Source organism: Stegodyphus dumicola, chromosome 12 (assembly GCF_044657685.1).
Source record: "Stegodyphus dumicola isolate Sdum_Otavi_A_Nest chromosome 12, ASM4465768v1".
NCBI classification, from domain to species: domain Eukaryota; kingdom Metazoa; phylum Arthropoda; class Arachnida; order Araneae; family Eresidae; genus Stegodyphus; species Stegodyphus dumicola.
The window spans coordinates 14,592,517-14,609,363 of record NC_140779.1 but is presented as its reverse complement, the minus strand read 5'-3'; the positions used below and the strand labels follow the sequence as shown (position 1 = coordinate 14,609,363).

Genomic DNA, 16,847 nt, shown 5'->3' with positions numbered 1-16,847 from the left:
TAACGTCACTAGTATAAATTAAAGAAATACACCTAGCAACTTCAATCACACATGACTTAAACATAAATTTGTTTTATGCAAAAGAATAAATGAATATTGATCGATTTTGCATTCATTTGAGGTAATTTATGTTGCATGACAGCACTTAGAAAAAGAACAGCTGTGGATGTGTAAAAAAGAATCTGTATTTGTAACCCTTCTGTGTTTCTAAAGGAAAATTTAAAATAGTTCACAACAGCCGATGAAGTTGAGATCATTCAGTAGAGTCATCATAGGTACATTCTATACATGTTTTGAAAGAACTGCAGCAGTTCAGAAGAGTAATTACACCCCCAGGAATTTTTAATTTTGTACTTTGAATATGGAAAAAGGCTCTTCAAAACATTCGCATACAAGAGATATATCTTTCCTTGAGACTAAAACGGCAGATGTGACAATAATTAGTTACCTTATATTTGAACATATGCTTCAGTCTGTTGTTTCCTTCTGATAAAGATTTTTTTTTCTTGTGTTTCTATGGCAAAGCCTTATACTGTTTTAAATATGTCATATCCGAACTTAAATTCTAAGATTACTGTTCAAAATTAAATAAACTTGCATATCAGATCAAAATTCTAATCTATGTAAATGTTCCATAAAGTTATTGTATTTATAGCAGCATAACTATATAAGCCCATATTCTGAATTGGGAAGGACATTCCATTTATTACTTTTTTCTGAAACTATATTAAATTGCAATTTCTGATTAAAATGGTTTAGCTCCCTTTCAATCGGAATTTTGCACAATTAAAATTCAACTATGAAAAGTAGTTTAATTTAATGTTGATCTACTAAAAGAAGTGTAACATGAGTTTAAAGTTTTTAACTTTTCCCATTTCCTGAAAATCTAGTAGGACAAAATGTCCCAATTGTATTGGGATGGTGACAATTGTATTGATTGAATCCCAATCGTCTACTATATTACCCTTTCTTAGAAAATAAAACTAAAATTTATAGTAATACATAATGTGAATATTACAAAACATAAACTCTGTCACATGCACTAGTTCATATACAACAGAAATTTTCATATATATTTCATAAACACAAACATAATATATCATCATGTAGTAATTTGATCTTTGGTGGGACATATTAGCCCACTGTTAAAAATTTCTTAAATCTTACATTAAAAATGTTAAATTACTACTTAATAAGAACTATTTCATACTAAGTATGCCTTAAATACACTTGTACTTAGTGTAAAAAAAAAAAAAAAAAAAAAAAAAAAAAGACAAATCCAAACTTGAGTAGTCGGCGCACCATCTGCAGTCTAAAAGTGTCACCAGGTTTCTTTGGTCATTATTTGTTCCCTAATTCCTTCAAAACATTGGAAATGTAAAACCCCATTTAAAAGTGTGTTTTATTTACCTAATAGGGTATGAAATCTAATCTCTAGGAAGTATGTGCCCATTAGGAACAAAAGAGTTACAAAAATTGATTTAGTATATGAAAATTTGGGGGGGGGGAACGAAAACCACATTTCACTTTTACTTAATTAGGGTTTGTACATATTTCTGCACATGGAAATAAGGATTATCAATGGAAAAAAAATTAAGGACCTACTGAATAAATTCAATTAAAGATATTATCTATGGTTGAATTTCACTTTTGTTATACCATCCTAAGAATAAAACATCTGTAAATAGGATGCATTATTATTAAACATAATTTAATAAATGTAATCACAAAAGAAATTTGAGAATAAAATCAACTTTGTAAAATTTATCAAGTAGCATTAAATATTTTACATTTATAATAGTTGGATTATATAAAACCAAATTAGCAGTCAGAACTATTACAAGTGTTGAATTTATTGATTTATGCTAATTTTTATTTTCATCGTAAAAAGCACATTTTTCCTTAAAATTGGCTTTTTTTGAACAAGCGAACTGGAAAGAACACTTTACAAAAATAGATGTCAGAATTTAAAATGTTTTATTGTTATTACATATCTGTTCGATTCCAAAGAAGAATTATTAATGTCAAGTTCACAAAAGTTCCGAATTTGCATTACATTATCTATACTTTCCGTTTCTTCATTACTAGAGAAGTCAGACAACAAACTGTCATTACTTCCATAACCATTTAGTGAAATTTCAGATTTATCTGAGTCAATATCAGAGTTATCTTAAGTTATAAGCTGCTCATCATCATTCATTTCTTCTTTTATTTTAGCTCCAAATTTACAAGAAATAGTATTCGCAGTAGCCGGAACACCGAGCTAGTGAAAAGAAATTTCGTGCTTTTACTTGCGTAAAAGAATTCAGTAAAACCTAAACTTGAAACCAGTTGTTTTGCAAGTCTAACTTTACTGAATTACTAGTGCCATGTGTTAGAAGCATTGCACACAAGCAAAAAATTTGAGCAAATCAGTGTATTAGACTAGAAAAACATGTTACCCGAGCACAGCTCGGGAAAATACAAAAAGTGCCATTTCCAAGTACCCGAATGGCGTTCGGGCAGAACTGGGAAGTGGTTAAAGAAGATTAGTAACATTTTATTTATGTCTTACTAACAGTTAGCTTTTTGCTGATTTTTTTTTCTTATATGTCTCATTTTGTCATGTTCTTACTCTGTCAGGTTTAATAAATAGCAGGCAGATTTTATGTCAAACGGCATACCTTAAAATGAGAAAGAAGTAAAATAATAATCACCATGATTCGTAACAGAAGACTAGCTGTTGCCATGGCTGCTCTTTCTTACAGAGAGACCAGCATTGGGAAAAGTACATGGGTAAAATAGGTAAAAACTCTTAGCATGAAAAGATAAAAAAGGAGACATTTTAAAGTAATTTACATTGCTATTTTGCTTTTGCTCAGAATTGTTTTGTAAACTGTATTTTATAGTATTTATTACCTTATTTGTTTTTCAGGTTCAAATTATTATAATAATAAGTCGCCAAAATGTACGTGACTTTATAATATGACAGGGAAAATACTATAGTATACATGGGGACACTTTATAATTCAACAGGGGCAAATAATGCTTTATTTTAATATTATTTCTTAAATGTAACTTTGATATATTATCTTTATTTAATAAAATTTATCAATGTCATATTTTTTTTAAAATATAGTCAAAAATTCTGTATAGAAATTCATTTTAAAAGGATAAAAATGTCAATAACTCGCCAAATTTAGAGCCGTTTAATAAAAGAATTCACACCCACAACACGGTTAAGAGCTTTTTATTAGGAAAAAAGAATTTTTTTTGAAATGCTTACGTTTCACTTTCTGCCTAGAAACTTGAGTATTGTAACGTTTAGATTAGAAATAAGAATGAATTTTAATGATAATCCATGAAATATTTCTCAGTGAATCACCAAAAATTTTCCTTCAAAATGGCAGTTGTAAGCAATTATCATGAAGAATTGCACTTTCTTTTAAAGTTTTAATAATTAGCTGTGATATTATTAAAGCTTGTCTCTTCTAAAGTGGGGACAGAAAGTAAACTAAATTTCTGAAGACACTGGAATGAAAAAAAAAAAAAAAAATTGATAAAGTTTTTAACAAAATTTTTACAATCGGATATAGTTTTGCATCAGTTTGCTTTCATCTGTAAAGATGCAGAATGAAACTGTTTTAATGCAATCAATAACTGAAGATTTATTTTTTATACCAATTTCTTCTATAACTGCAGTCGTTTTTGTTCTTGCATTTGAGTATTTCTTAGCAATTTTCCTGTCGGGAAACATTTTCTTAAAAAAGCTGCAGCATGATCCATTGCATTCAGGGGCAGTTTCTCCACTAAAAAGGTAGAAAACAGGCATTCTACATTAATAACTTTTGATCCTTTGTTTCCACAGAAAAATGAAATTTTTTTTCCAGTACAACTCACGTTGTCCGTGGGAATGCACATGTTTACAAATATTAGCCCTTCCACCTTGCGAAATTGAAAAATTGCAATGACAAACGATACACATTGCAATATTACATTTCCTTGACAAAAAAAAATAGAAGGAAAGTTATCTGTGTACGATTTTTGAAAAGTAAATGAGTATTTTAAATTTTTTGTAGACATAACTAAGACAAAAGATTGCAGTTTCTTAAACTGTTTCTGGGGAACATGTGAAACTTGTGCTGCTGACTGGCAAGACGAATGAAATAAACAACCTCAATTTTGCTTTGTGTTCATTGGTTACTATATGCCAGATGATCCACAACAGCACTCGATTCTCATTAGAGAACCGGAACACAACATTTTTTGAACGTAGTTCAGATTCTCTTACAAAAAGCAGAAACGTGCCACATTTCCGTGATAAAATTACTTTCTTTTTTTTTTTTTAATGTGCATCTAGAGAAAAACAAGTGCTTTCAGACATCAAAAATCACTTATTGGGGGAGAAATAATGAAGTATAAGAAAAAGTACATAAAAATAATGAGAAATTTTCAGAATAAGAGAAAGTTGGGAGAAATGTGCTGAAAATCGGGTTAGCAGGAGTATGGTCAGAAATCGGGAGAGTTGGCAACTCTGCTCTTTCGAGACTCAACAACTTTGCTGGTCAGAAATCGGGAGAGTTGGCAACTCTGCTCTTTCGAAACTCAACAACTTTGCTCTGGATATTATATTTTTCTATATGCTATATCCTAATGCATCCCTTAGTTACTTATATGTGAACATTCCAGATACCTAACAAAGGGTCTATGATTTTGATACACAAAATATGAATACCATAAGTAAAGTTTTGAAATCGGATATTATTTATGATTATGAAAAACTGTTTTATATACAGTTTAATAAGGTATATACATCACTAAAAGCTATAAGTAGAGCTGTAGTAGTTAAGCTGTAGTGTCACTAGCAGAAGTAATGACTTCAATGAAATAAATAAGAACAATATTTTTATCAAAATACATAAGTTTTATTTTATACAAATCGTCAATAACAAAAGAGCGCAACAAGTAAAGATAAAATCTTTTCTTGGTTTTCCAAGCATAAGAATAAAAACAGCTCTCAATATTTTCTTTATTTATAAGTCCTTTGATCTTATTGTTATTGCAGTAGTTTACAGGCGATTTATCACACAATGTCCGAACTAGGGAAGGAAAAAAAAATTATTATTAAAATATAGAAAAGAATTAAAATGTGTATCTATGTTATGCTACTTAAAAATCCAAAGATTATAACTGAAATATCCTTTTTATATTTTATACACACATATATATATACATGTTACAGTGAAACACCAAAATCTGGAGAATGTCGACTTTCACCAGTGAATGTCAACATTTACATAGTCGTTTGGTGTATGTCCGAAATATTTTCCAAATACTCTTATTTCTGACTTACACCGATGAATTCCGACATTCACCACGTACTACTAATGGTGAATGTTGAACATATAAGTATATTATATTTCCTTCTCTGTAATTCATTCGCGAAAAAACGCACTTGAGACTCAGAATAAGAAAAGAATATAAGAACTTAAAACACACAGTACATTCAAAATGAGAAAGGAAAATAATAGAAGTTATAAACTTACCAAATTCTGTGATTCAAATCTTATTTATTGCAACAACTTAAACTATTATGACACTTTGAATTGCACAAGAGGCCTTTGCTTTTACAACTGCATTTATTTGTGGAACACTTCCTTTTGGAATGGCAGCGTGTACATATACTCCTCTCTTTTCGACCTACACCAGAGCATATCTGTGATTGTCGACATACACCGGTGAGGGTCCGAATGTACAAGAATATAAAGAAATATTCGATCTTTCACCGACGTATTTGTTGAATGTTGACATTTTTCGGTGAAAGTCGACATTCTCCAATTTCGGTCTTTCACGGTAACATATATATATATAAAACCTGTTATTGCATACGACATGTGATATTTATCTGTAAGGAAGTGTTACAAGTTTCCTTACACGTAATGGTAATATTGGTAGAGCAATTTGAAAGTTTATTATTTACCCTTGGGCATTCTGCACAAAAGACATAGTCTAATATCTTTTGTTACGTAGAATAATATTCACAGCAGATTTACTAGTTCACTGTTTACTCTGAGAAAGACTAGTCCACTAGAAATGCATCTTCATCTATTAGTAATGGCAGACTCTCATTGGGGTGAAATGTGATCTGGACCATGACCCCCAAGATAGATTTATCACATCATGTTTTTCCAACCTCCCCTTACACACAATGAGTCGAAAATGAAAAGAGGTAAATGATAGCTTATTTTGACAAGCTCTCTGCACAGCGGGGCTGTATCAAAGACGCAAAGAAGGGGAATCACTAGCTCTGAGTGGATACTCTCTCAGCACACATCCTGTGAGATCCACAACTCTCTCTTTTATCAACGAACAAAGTGGTTTGACGGCTTTAAGTGATATCCATGAAAAGTCCCTGAGAATATACTCTATTATTCTCTGAACTATGAATTGCACTGAAATGTCATACTTAATATATGTATTTTATTTTTTCACCCCATCTGCATAGATGGAAATATTATTTGGTTTAAATTTCATTATCACTATGTTGTGTCAATATGAATGACATTGTTGAACTGAAATTTTTAAAGTTACATTCAATTTTTTAAAACTTAAATTATTAGTTAATACTTTACTTTTTAATAAATACTTTTCTTAAAAAATCTCATTAACTGAGAAAGCTATAGGATTAAAAATCTGGAAATTTTAAAAGTAACAACTGTAATATATGAAATTTAAGTTACTATATTGTTTCTTCCTAAATGGATAATTATATTTTGCAAGAAACATTTTCAACAATGTGCAATTTTTTATTTCAATATAGTTTAAAAGCATACTACATAATAATTAGCCTGTTTCAAAGATGTGGTCTCACGCCTTCAAGTTCTCTCAATACTTCATATTCTAAATGAAGTAAATGAAAATAATTGACTGATGGAGTAGTCGACTACTTTGGCTTTGTTATGATCACATCTATAATTTTTTTTTTCTTTTTTTCATTTTTATACAAAGGATTAGGTGGATTAAAAGTACATATAAACCTTATGCTTTTAAACAGCAATGAAAGAGAACATATTTTAATTATAAATTTTGCAAAGGACACAACTATTCTTGAGTTTCGATGAAGTACATAAACAATGAATCCCACAAAAATGTAAGATATATATTATTATAGCCATGTATAACATAAATATGAGCCAGTTTCCATTAGAAACTCTACGAAATTGCCCCTGCTCTCAGGCAATGTCACACATTTTTGCTATTCATGAAAGAGGAAGTAGCATATCATAGGAGTTTGGGGCTAAACAAATGATTCATAGGAGTTTGGGGCTAAACAAATGATTCTTCTTTCAAGAAATAATTTTTTTTTTTTTTTTTATCTTTATTGGTATGTCTTGTACAAGTATACACACTCTTCAAATTCTATATTCTAAATAGTGTTTTGAATGTTCAGGATTTCTCAGGACATAAGATAAAGCTTTATAAAACTTACTGAATCTTTGCATTGCAATCATACATATCTTAGAAATGAGTTCTCACAGGACCCAGGATAAGATACATTGGTGAGTGAAATTATCTTCCTTTTCCATCTTTTCAAAAAGAGTAAAATTCTCAGATATTCTCCGACTCTCTGCACTCTGTATTAAGAATTCATTTGCATGGAGAGCTCAATAATACCCTTTAAGTATGTAATATTGTGCTTTGACTTATTACCATTCATGTCAACTAAGAGTAAAAACCCAAAGATTCTTGGGGGGGGAGTATTCAGGTAAGTCAAAGTGAATTTTTATAGAGAAAACTGACTGACATATACCAGGTTATTTTGAAGCAATTAAAGGGGAAAAATTTACAAAAAATGAAAAATTAATTTCAATTTAATTACAGTAGCCTTTTTTCTTCTGCAAAAAAACTAATTCAGAAAGAGAGCTTTATAATGCACATTATTACCTTATTTAAATCAACACATTCAAAAATCACTAAAATAAAAGACACTTTAAAACATGACAGAATTTAAAATGTTTTGTTTAAAAAAAGTGACTTTAATATATTATTTTAAAATATAACTTTAATATATTATTTAAAAAATGTAACTTTGGGATATAACCACGAGTCTGGCTCGTGGTAAAGAATTTGTGCCATAAACAAAAGCCACGAGTCTGACTCGTGGTAAAGAATTTGAGTCATAAACAAGAGCCACAAGTCTGACTTGTGGTGAGGAATTGGTGCATAAAATGCCACGTATTATCATTAGAACAAGTGATTGGAGTTATTCTCTACATGAATATTTTTCCTTTGATTGTAGCGTCAGTATTTTGTTTTTTTCAGTTGTTCCTAACGAAACTAAATGATCTGTGCTTACTGTGACAAAACTGGATGACCGTAAAACTTCGTTTCAAATATAATTTCGTATAAAGAATTAAAGAAACTTTTATACCCATCATGCAATTATTTTTGTCAACTGATCAATTGATTATGATTACACTCTAGACATCTTAAAATTATTATTTGTACCTAAACATTGTTTATTATTTCACAATTCCTTTAATTACACTGAAATATATATGTCATGAAAAGTATACATTTTGCGCCAGTTCAGGTACATGGCTGAACAGTTGAATGGCACAGCGTGCGACAGACTTTCTTGCTTACTACAGCTCGCGCAATTGGCAGATATCATGTAGGCAAAGGGTTAATATATTATCTTAAATATAACTTTAATATATTATCATTTTTAAAAACGTAACTTTAATATAGTATCATTATTTTATTAATATCATTATATTTGTTTAAAAAATCATCATGAAATTTGTAAGTCACAGAATCAAAATTTTTGTAAGTAAACTGATCTTAAAATTGTGAAATTAAACTTAGTGATGGATAACAGATGAATCCTTATTCACAAAAGGGAAGAACTAGAGAAGATATTCAAGTAGCTTGATGAAACATGCTTTAGATAAAGATTCGGTGATAAGCTATTAAACTGGCGTAGTTTTGGTATTTTTAAAAACTAACTTTGTGCATAAATTCGTTAAACTATAAGTCTTTGTAAACAAAATTCTCAAAAGCTTGAAAATATGCAATGGACATTTTTGCCTAAATCTCTTTTCTGGAAATCTTAGTCTGATGTAATTTGCACTCCCATGGTTCTCTAGAACCCCACAAACAATTGAACTCTTGCAGTTACTGACCATTTAAAAAATTAAATAATTTTCTCCAAGCATCCTCAATTGCATAAAAATCCCTTTCTCAATGTCTGAGACAAATATTATAAGTCTGAATGTAACTATATTTTCTTTAAAAATTTAAGATAATATTTTTAAAATTTGTTTTTATACTGTATACTTTAAATGTTTTCATGTAATATTCCTATTCCTACTGTTAAAAAGAATAGTAATATTACCAGATGCAAAGAAAACATTGAATTAACTCTCATTGATGGTTTTAAGTAGGCCTATGACATCCAGTTCCCTATTAGAACTATATGATATTCAGCCAGTATATATAACATTTTTTAATATAAATGCAAGGGAAAAATTTTTGAATTTCTTGATTTCAATTACATTTCAAATTCCTTTTTGTATCAAAATAATCACTGTAATTTGTTCATGATAATTTCTACTCTGCCTTGGGAACTTTTTTATGTTTTAATACATACAACTAAATGTAACTGCTTTCCAAAAGTAGTATTTAAATTTTTGACTACTTCCCTTAAAACTAGTTTTATTGTAGTTTATCTCAAATTTTTTATGACTCAATCGGCCAAAGGCTAATATCGAATTTCAGACATTACTCTTTTATACTGGGAAATTGAGAGTGGGAATTCCTCTCATTTTTCCAGTATAAAAAAAGACTTTCTTTCCTAAATTGCTCGATAAATAACTTCCTTCATAACTTTCAAATATAACATTTAAATTCAGCAGAGAAGTAAAAATAAGAAATGCATATAAATACAGTTTTATTGATAGACTTGGTTTCTTTATCCCTCACTTTTCTAAAGCTTTTCTTAAAAGTGTAAAATTAAATTCTTATTTTACTTTCAGGGGCTTTTATGTTTGGATCCCTTATAATGGACGTCAAATGCATTTAAAAAAAATTACCTAAGCTGCATTAGATAGTAACCTAAATTTGAAATTATTTATTTTCATAACTGATACTTTTATTTCCTTCAAAACTCTATCTTGAAAAAGAAGTAAATACAATAAAAATATAATTTTATTGGGGAAGAGAAACTCTCCAAAGAACAAAATAAGCCTTTCCAGTATTAAATGCATAAGGTTTAATGAATTCAAAAAGAAGATTTAATGAATTCAAAAAGAGTATCAATATATAAAAATCTCAAATTATCTTACATGTTGGATTTCCAGTTCGGATCAAAATTTTTCTTCAGGTTTTGCCAGCATTTATAATATTCATGATCTAACTTCTGGCAATTCTTTTCTCCCCAAGAAGTGACTCGCAAACTCAAAGAAGTTTCAAACATGAAGGCCTGAAAATGCATATTCGATATGAATTGTATAACAAAAGTATAATACAAAGAGATTAAATGCACTTGATAACATACATAAACAGAAAACAGACCATAGTATTTTCAGCCACTTTCTCTGGACCAAGTTTAACAGTGGAAGCCTTTTGAAAGCAGTCTGCATCTGGGCCATGAGGTGTCATGATGCTGTGTAATGTAGCACCACCGGGAAGAAATCCAGTTTCCTAGAAAAAATAAAGTAGTAAATTTTTTTTTCTCTAACTTTTACAAATTATTCTACGTATCTGTATTCTGCAAAACAATAAAACAGACTGAAATTAATTAAGGAAAAAACTCATTACAACATCTTCAAAAATTGTAATTCCTTCTGAACCTTTCTTGCATTAATTCTCAGTACAAACTTGATTCAGGCATATAAAATCCATTAAGATATTTAAGTATTGTATTTGGGAACTGTTCTAGCCTATTTGTACGAATTTAACACTTCCTAATAATAATTCTTTGTACAGATCTAACACAAAATAAAATAATTTTAAAAAGGAAAGGGGAGAAAATTATGACAATAACATGCGATTCTTCACATTTTAGAATTTTTCAAAAATTTTTGCACTAGTAGTATTGTAATTAGAAATGGACTCAAGTAATTCCTATAATGGAGACACATCACTGATTTTGAAAATTCACCGAGTAGAAGTATTTTACCCTTATTGCAACCAATGTGCAAAACAGCATGCATTTATTCGTTTATAAATTTCTATCATTAACTGCAAATTCACTGATAATTATGTTAAATTTATATAGTTGTCAATAGTTCATATATGTATATATATTAATTCTATCATATTATGAAATTAAAATATGCCGATTTTCTATATATACTAAGAGAAAAAATATGTGAATTCTACCACATTTTTATAAGCAATATTAAAATTAATTTCACAGAAATACTTTTGTCTAATATTTTTTGTGGATACTTCATGTACAAAAATGCATAATGAATTTTTTTTTTTAAAAAAAAGTAAAATATGACAGAGGTTATAAAAAAAGTCTACAATTTAAGATCAATAGTGTTTTTTGAAAAATAATAATAATGATTAAGCAGTTTGGCAAAATAAAAAAGTACAACTTACCTTAGCTTCATAAGTTCCAAAAACAAGTCCCATAAACTCGCTCATACAATTTCCTATAAAAAAAAATGTTATTACAGTGCTGACTTTAATTTCTTTCCCCCATTTAATGGTTCACATTAAACATTAAAATACACATTAAAAGTGGGTGCTTGAAATATATGAATAAATAAAAAAAACATGCAATGGAATACATTAAAAAAAATTTCCATATCCAGACCTTTTAAGAGAAAAAAAAAAAGAGAACATTGAAATTTGTAAGCAAAAAGCATTCAAAGGATGAAAGTTCCACTCTAAAGGCATTCTGGACAAGTTTTTTTTTTTTAATTCATAAATAATCTGAATAAAACCAGTATGAGTGAAATATATGTAAAATTAAATGCAATCAGTAGCTGATATAGAAAAATGCTTTGGAAAAAAAGGAAAGAAGTTGCTCTTTTTATGGCTAAGATTAAACTAAAAAATTAATTAATTTCAGTATAAAATTTACTTAAATGCAGATAAATTTGACAGAATTTCATAAGCAAGTTAAAATTAATTTAGAAATGACACATCAGTGTCTCTATCATTATAACCGATAGCCAAAAATTATCTTCACTTGCATAAAAATAATTAATGAAGCAAGTAATAAGTGTTTTTTTTTTTTTTTTTTTTTTTTTCCATGGAATGAGCATAAGCCAAATCTAAATTAGCAACATGTAATTTTATGTGATCAGTTTGCTTTTTAAATGTAAATTAATGGCACAATGCATCCAAAGGCATAGAAGTGTTTTGCACAAAAGTATGTTTTCCCACAGATTTCTTATAATTGGGGTTGGATTCTCAGGTTTTGTTTATGTTAACCTTTTAATCGTCATTAATGAACTCAGCTCACATTCCAGTTATACAACACAATGTGCATTTCAAAGTTATTGCGCATATTTGGGGAAAAAGAACTGCTTAATCTCACAGCCACCAGGGCTAAAAACAGCTTTTAATGTACAAACTATCTTTGAGAAAGACAGCTACTGGCCATTTAGAAATAAAGATCATTATGGAAACAACAAGATGGCTGAAAATTTTCAGGTAGCTAGTCTCGAAACATTCTGCAAATCTAAACACTGAAGCTACTGTCAGGAAGATTGGAAAGACAGTAGAAAAAACACAATTGCTCCTCAATATCTACCCATCACTGCCCACTATAAAATTAACTTGACATCTAGGCAGCAACTTCTGCAGCTTGCAGCTGTCACTGAACTTTTTGTATTGCATTGAAACACATGTAAAAGGCTTAACAAAAAATGTCTTTATGCCTGAAAGTGATTACACCAGTATTTCTATTTCATTTACCTTACAATGAAAAAAGATCTACATGAAATGGCATAGAAAACATTAGAGCTGGTTAGATTATTTGAATATAGCAAAGTACACAAGGGCTATCTGCTTAAAGCAAGGAATGCTTTAATGGAGGACTTGCTAAGGATAATTAGATCATATTCATGCTACCCACAGGGAAAACCAAACATGCAGCCAACCCATTCCATGCATTCAAATTCAGGTGAAACTACCAGTATTCAGTAGTCTTGACTACTCGGTCACTGGTATATTCTAATCATATAAACTGAGGGCATTTTCAACAGTGAACAATGAATTTTCATAAATTATGAGATATTGTCCTATATCAAGGCTGTGAGTCAATATGCTGTAGAAGTTTCAAGGATTGTACAGCATTTCAGGTTATGCATGCATTTGCAAATAATGCATAACAACAGTTAGATACAAATAGTTCTAACAGGTAATTTTTTGCTCAAGATATCTTATGCTGAATAAAGGTCAACAAGGAAAACTTTTACAGTATTAAACACAATAAATATAGTCAATGATGCAATATATACCACTACTGATAAAAAAGAAATAGTATAGTATGCCATTTATCATCATCAATACAGACTTAAAATCCATTTAAGTTCTGAGGAATTCTACTTCACATTATTTCTCTGTATGGTGATATCCTGTAGTCAGCATGCTTACCAGATTACATAGGAATGTATACAGTCTTGCTCTAATAATACCTAGAAGAAAGCAGAGCCCTTCAAATGTGTCTCAGATCACTCAGATTTAAGGATATAACCCAGAATGCAATTACAGCCTCAGGAATTAATAGATGTTGAGTGACAATTCAAGGTTGGATTTTGAGAATATACTTGGTGATTTGCAAAACGTTTGTGCCCGATTTTAATAAATGGCAGATGTTTAATAGATGCTGATGTTTCTTTTATAATCATATTATTAAATGACATTTGTCTAAGTGTAATGTGTCAGAAATGAAAATTTATTTCTTTGCAAGGTGAAAATTATTTACGAGGCGTATTCGGAAACTAAGTACTATTTTGGAAAAAAAAAAAAAAAAAATAGTAAAACAATTTTTTTGAATCCAATTTTATTTTTACATGAAAATACACATCTTAATTTTTCAACATAGTTTCTGCCAACTATCAAACACTTGTCATAGCGGGTGACCAGTTTTTGTATACCATCGTAAAAGAAACTTCCGCCAGCTTCGATAACCACGACTCCACAGCATTTTTCGTGTCATCGTCAGATCCAAAGCGCTTGACACCAAGCTCGCGCTTCATGTGCAGGAACAAGTGATAGTCGGATGGCGCAAAGTCCGGGCTGTATGGCGGGTGATTGAACTGCTCCCAATGAAACTGTCGAATTAACGATTGAGTGACACCAGCAGTATGGGGCCGAGCATTGTCATGGAGCAACACAATTCCTTTACTGAGCATTCCTCTTTGTTTGTTTTGAATGGCACTCCTTAGTTTTGTTAAAGTCTCACAATAGCGTGCCGCATTAATGGTTTCACCTCTGGGAAGAAATTCAGTAAGCAAAACGCCTTTCCTATCCCAGAAGACAGTGCACGTGATTTTTTGTGATGACATTGTCACTTTGAACATTTGTTTTTTCAGAGAATGCGTGTGTCTCCACTCCATCGATTGTTGTTTCGATTCTGGTGTGAAATGACACACCCAAGTTTCATCACCTGTCACAATTTGGTTTAAAACGTTTCTCCCTCATCACTGTACTGCGTGAGAAATTTCAGGGCACTACCAAGTCGTTTTGTTTTGTGAACATCAGTGAGCATTTTTGGAACCCATTGGGAACACAGTTTGCGATAATTCAAGCGGTCAGACAAAATTTCGAACAAAACAGTATGTGAAATTTCTGGAAATGCCTCTGAAAGAGTTGTCATTGTGAAGCGTCTGTTCTCATGAATTGCTTCAACTTTCTTTACCAAATCATCGGTGACAACAGAAGGCCGACCACTCCAAGCCTCGGCGTGGACATTTGTTCGACCTGCATTAAACATTCTTACCCACTTTCTCACCATTCCATCACTTATCGCGTATTCACCGTAAACTTCTGTCACTTGATGATAAATTTCGGCCGGTTTAACATTCCTTGAGTTCAAAAATTTAATCACAGCACGAATCTCACAGTCAGCGGGAGAACTAATTGTCTTAAACATTTTGAATGTGCACAGCAAACTGAAAACACAACATAGAGCAACCAAAATGGCGACAATTGAAAGTCAGTGTGTAAGGATCCTAAGTTTTACTAACATTTATTTTATTTTAGATCTTTACTATCACTTCTTATTTTCTACTTCTGGCCAGAATTAAAAGCTTTTAACTTATTTATGCAAATTTGTCTTGCTAACGCCAAGTACTTAAGTTGTGGCTTTTTGCCAAGCAAGAGAGAGGAAGGAGTTATTAGAAGCAGGCCGCTTGCCATAGTAGTTTTACTCGGTTGCTGGTTGCCTTCGAGGCCAGAGGTTTAATCCTCGCGATAATTTTAAACGTATCGTAGTTTTAGCAGCTCTCTGTACTACATACGGCTTTTCGTTAATTTACGGCCAATCTTGGAGTTAGGCACTTGTTTATTAATCCAAAATTAGTTTAGTTAGAGTTTTAGTTAATATTTTTATATTCTTACGTTCAGACCACAAGTGGTTGGTCTTTGTATTCCGAAGTCCGGAAATCATTGTAAAGAGAGAAAAATAAAGGGTTTCGTATACCCTTCCTGTGTGTATTGTCTACTTCACAATTTATTTAACATAGCTTCAGTAAGCTCCCTGTTCCGAATCAGGACAGTTAATGTTTCCAAAGCAAGTAAAGAGGAATACTAATCCTGATAAGTGAACAAGAAAGACTAGTGCGCATGCGTGGGACGCCTACCACAACGCTGCAACGGCGCTAGAATGAAACGGTACTTAGTTTCCGAATACGCTACGTATTTAAAATTTGAATATTAATTTGGTGAAAATTATTTATATATTATAAATTTATTTATTTGCAATTTTTCATTAATGAAAAATTGCATGTTTTATGAATTTAAAAAAGGACTGAAACTTGTAAACTGCAACAAAAAATATTCAAGATGTTTTGCATGGATCATGCTTCCTGCTTTAGTCTCCTAAAAGGTAGTTTAGTTGAATTCGAAATGTCAGCTTCAATTTAAATGATAAATTTCACTTTAGACTAAGTTCTAGTATTGATAATAATTTTATTCATGATTTAATAAATAATTATCTACAGATTACCTTTGATAACTAAACAAATGGTAAAGAGATTAATGTTGACAGTTCAATTGCATTTAAAGCAATTTGGATACTTAGGAACTTGATATATCAATTCCACACATTTTCATAAAACGGAAAACTGAACTGCGCTTCCACAGCCCTTTCTCTTTTATTCCCCATCAACAAAACAAATCTTTCTAGGATAAAATCATAACTGGAGATGAAAAATGGGTTGTGTAAAATAACACATAAGAAAAAGAAGATGGAAGCATGGAAGTGAAAGAGCTAAATCTATGGCAAAGGCTGAACTGCATCCAGTGAAAAGAGTTGCTATGTGTCTGGTGGGACTGCAGATGAATAATTTTTAAAGAACTTTCCCACAGCCAAACTATAACTGTGGAGAAGTACTGTGAGCAGCTGATTCAATAGAGTGTTGAAATCTAAACAAAATGTTTGACAGCACTTTACTACATATTACTCAACAAATACTGGAAAAAAACTTATTTTGGGGAAATCCACCAGCACCCACTGTATTTCCCTGAACTTGCCCCTTCAAATTCTCATCTGTTTCAGTCTCTGCAAAACACTCTGAATGGTAACAAATTTGATTCTATGGAAGAAGTCAACAACTACCTTCTTCTTCAGTTGCACTACAGTCTATTACAGGCCAAGGCCGTCTCAATGAGCTTCCTTCAAC

At 30.9% G+C, this 16,847-nt stretch overlaps 1 protein-coding gene across 3 annotated transcripts in view; it reads right to left on the bottom strand.

Moving 5' to 3' along the window:
- Positions 1–4,882: 4,882 nt before the first annotated feature.
- The window catches only part of hgo (homogentisate 1,2-dioxygenase), a 79,852-nt gene continuing 67,887 nt past the window's right edge, over positions 4,883–16,847 (bottom strand). For 2 of the 3 annotated variants that reach the window (XM_085827487.1, XM_085827489.1), the window contains 4 exons: positions 11,590–11,642; positions 10,555–10,683; positions 10,326–10,462; positions 4,883–5,078 (listed from right to left, as the gene is read on the bottom strand). In XM_085827487.1, coding sequence (XP_085683613.1) covers positions 5,063–5,078; positions 10,326–10,462; positions 10,555–10,683; positions 11,590–11,642 — 335 coding nt within the window. In that variant the 3' untranslated portion in view covers positions 4,883–5,062. Of the gene's footprint in view, positions 5,079–10,321; positions 10,463–10,554; positions 10,684–11,589; positions 11,643–16,847 lie in introns of those variants that run through there. The other variant, XM_085827488.1, reaches the window with a different exon arrangement.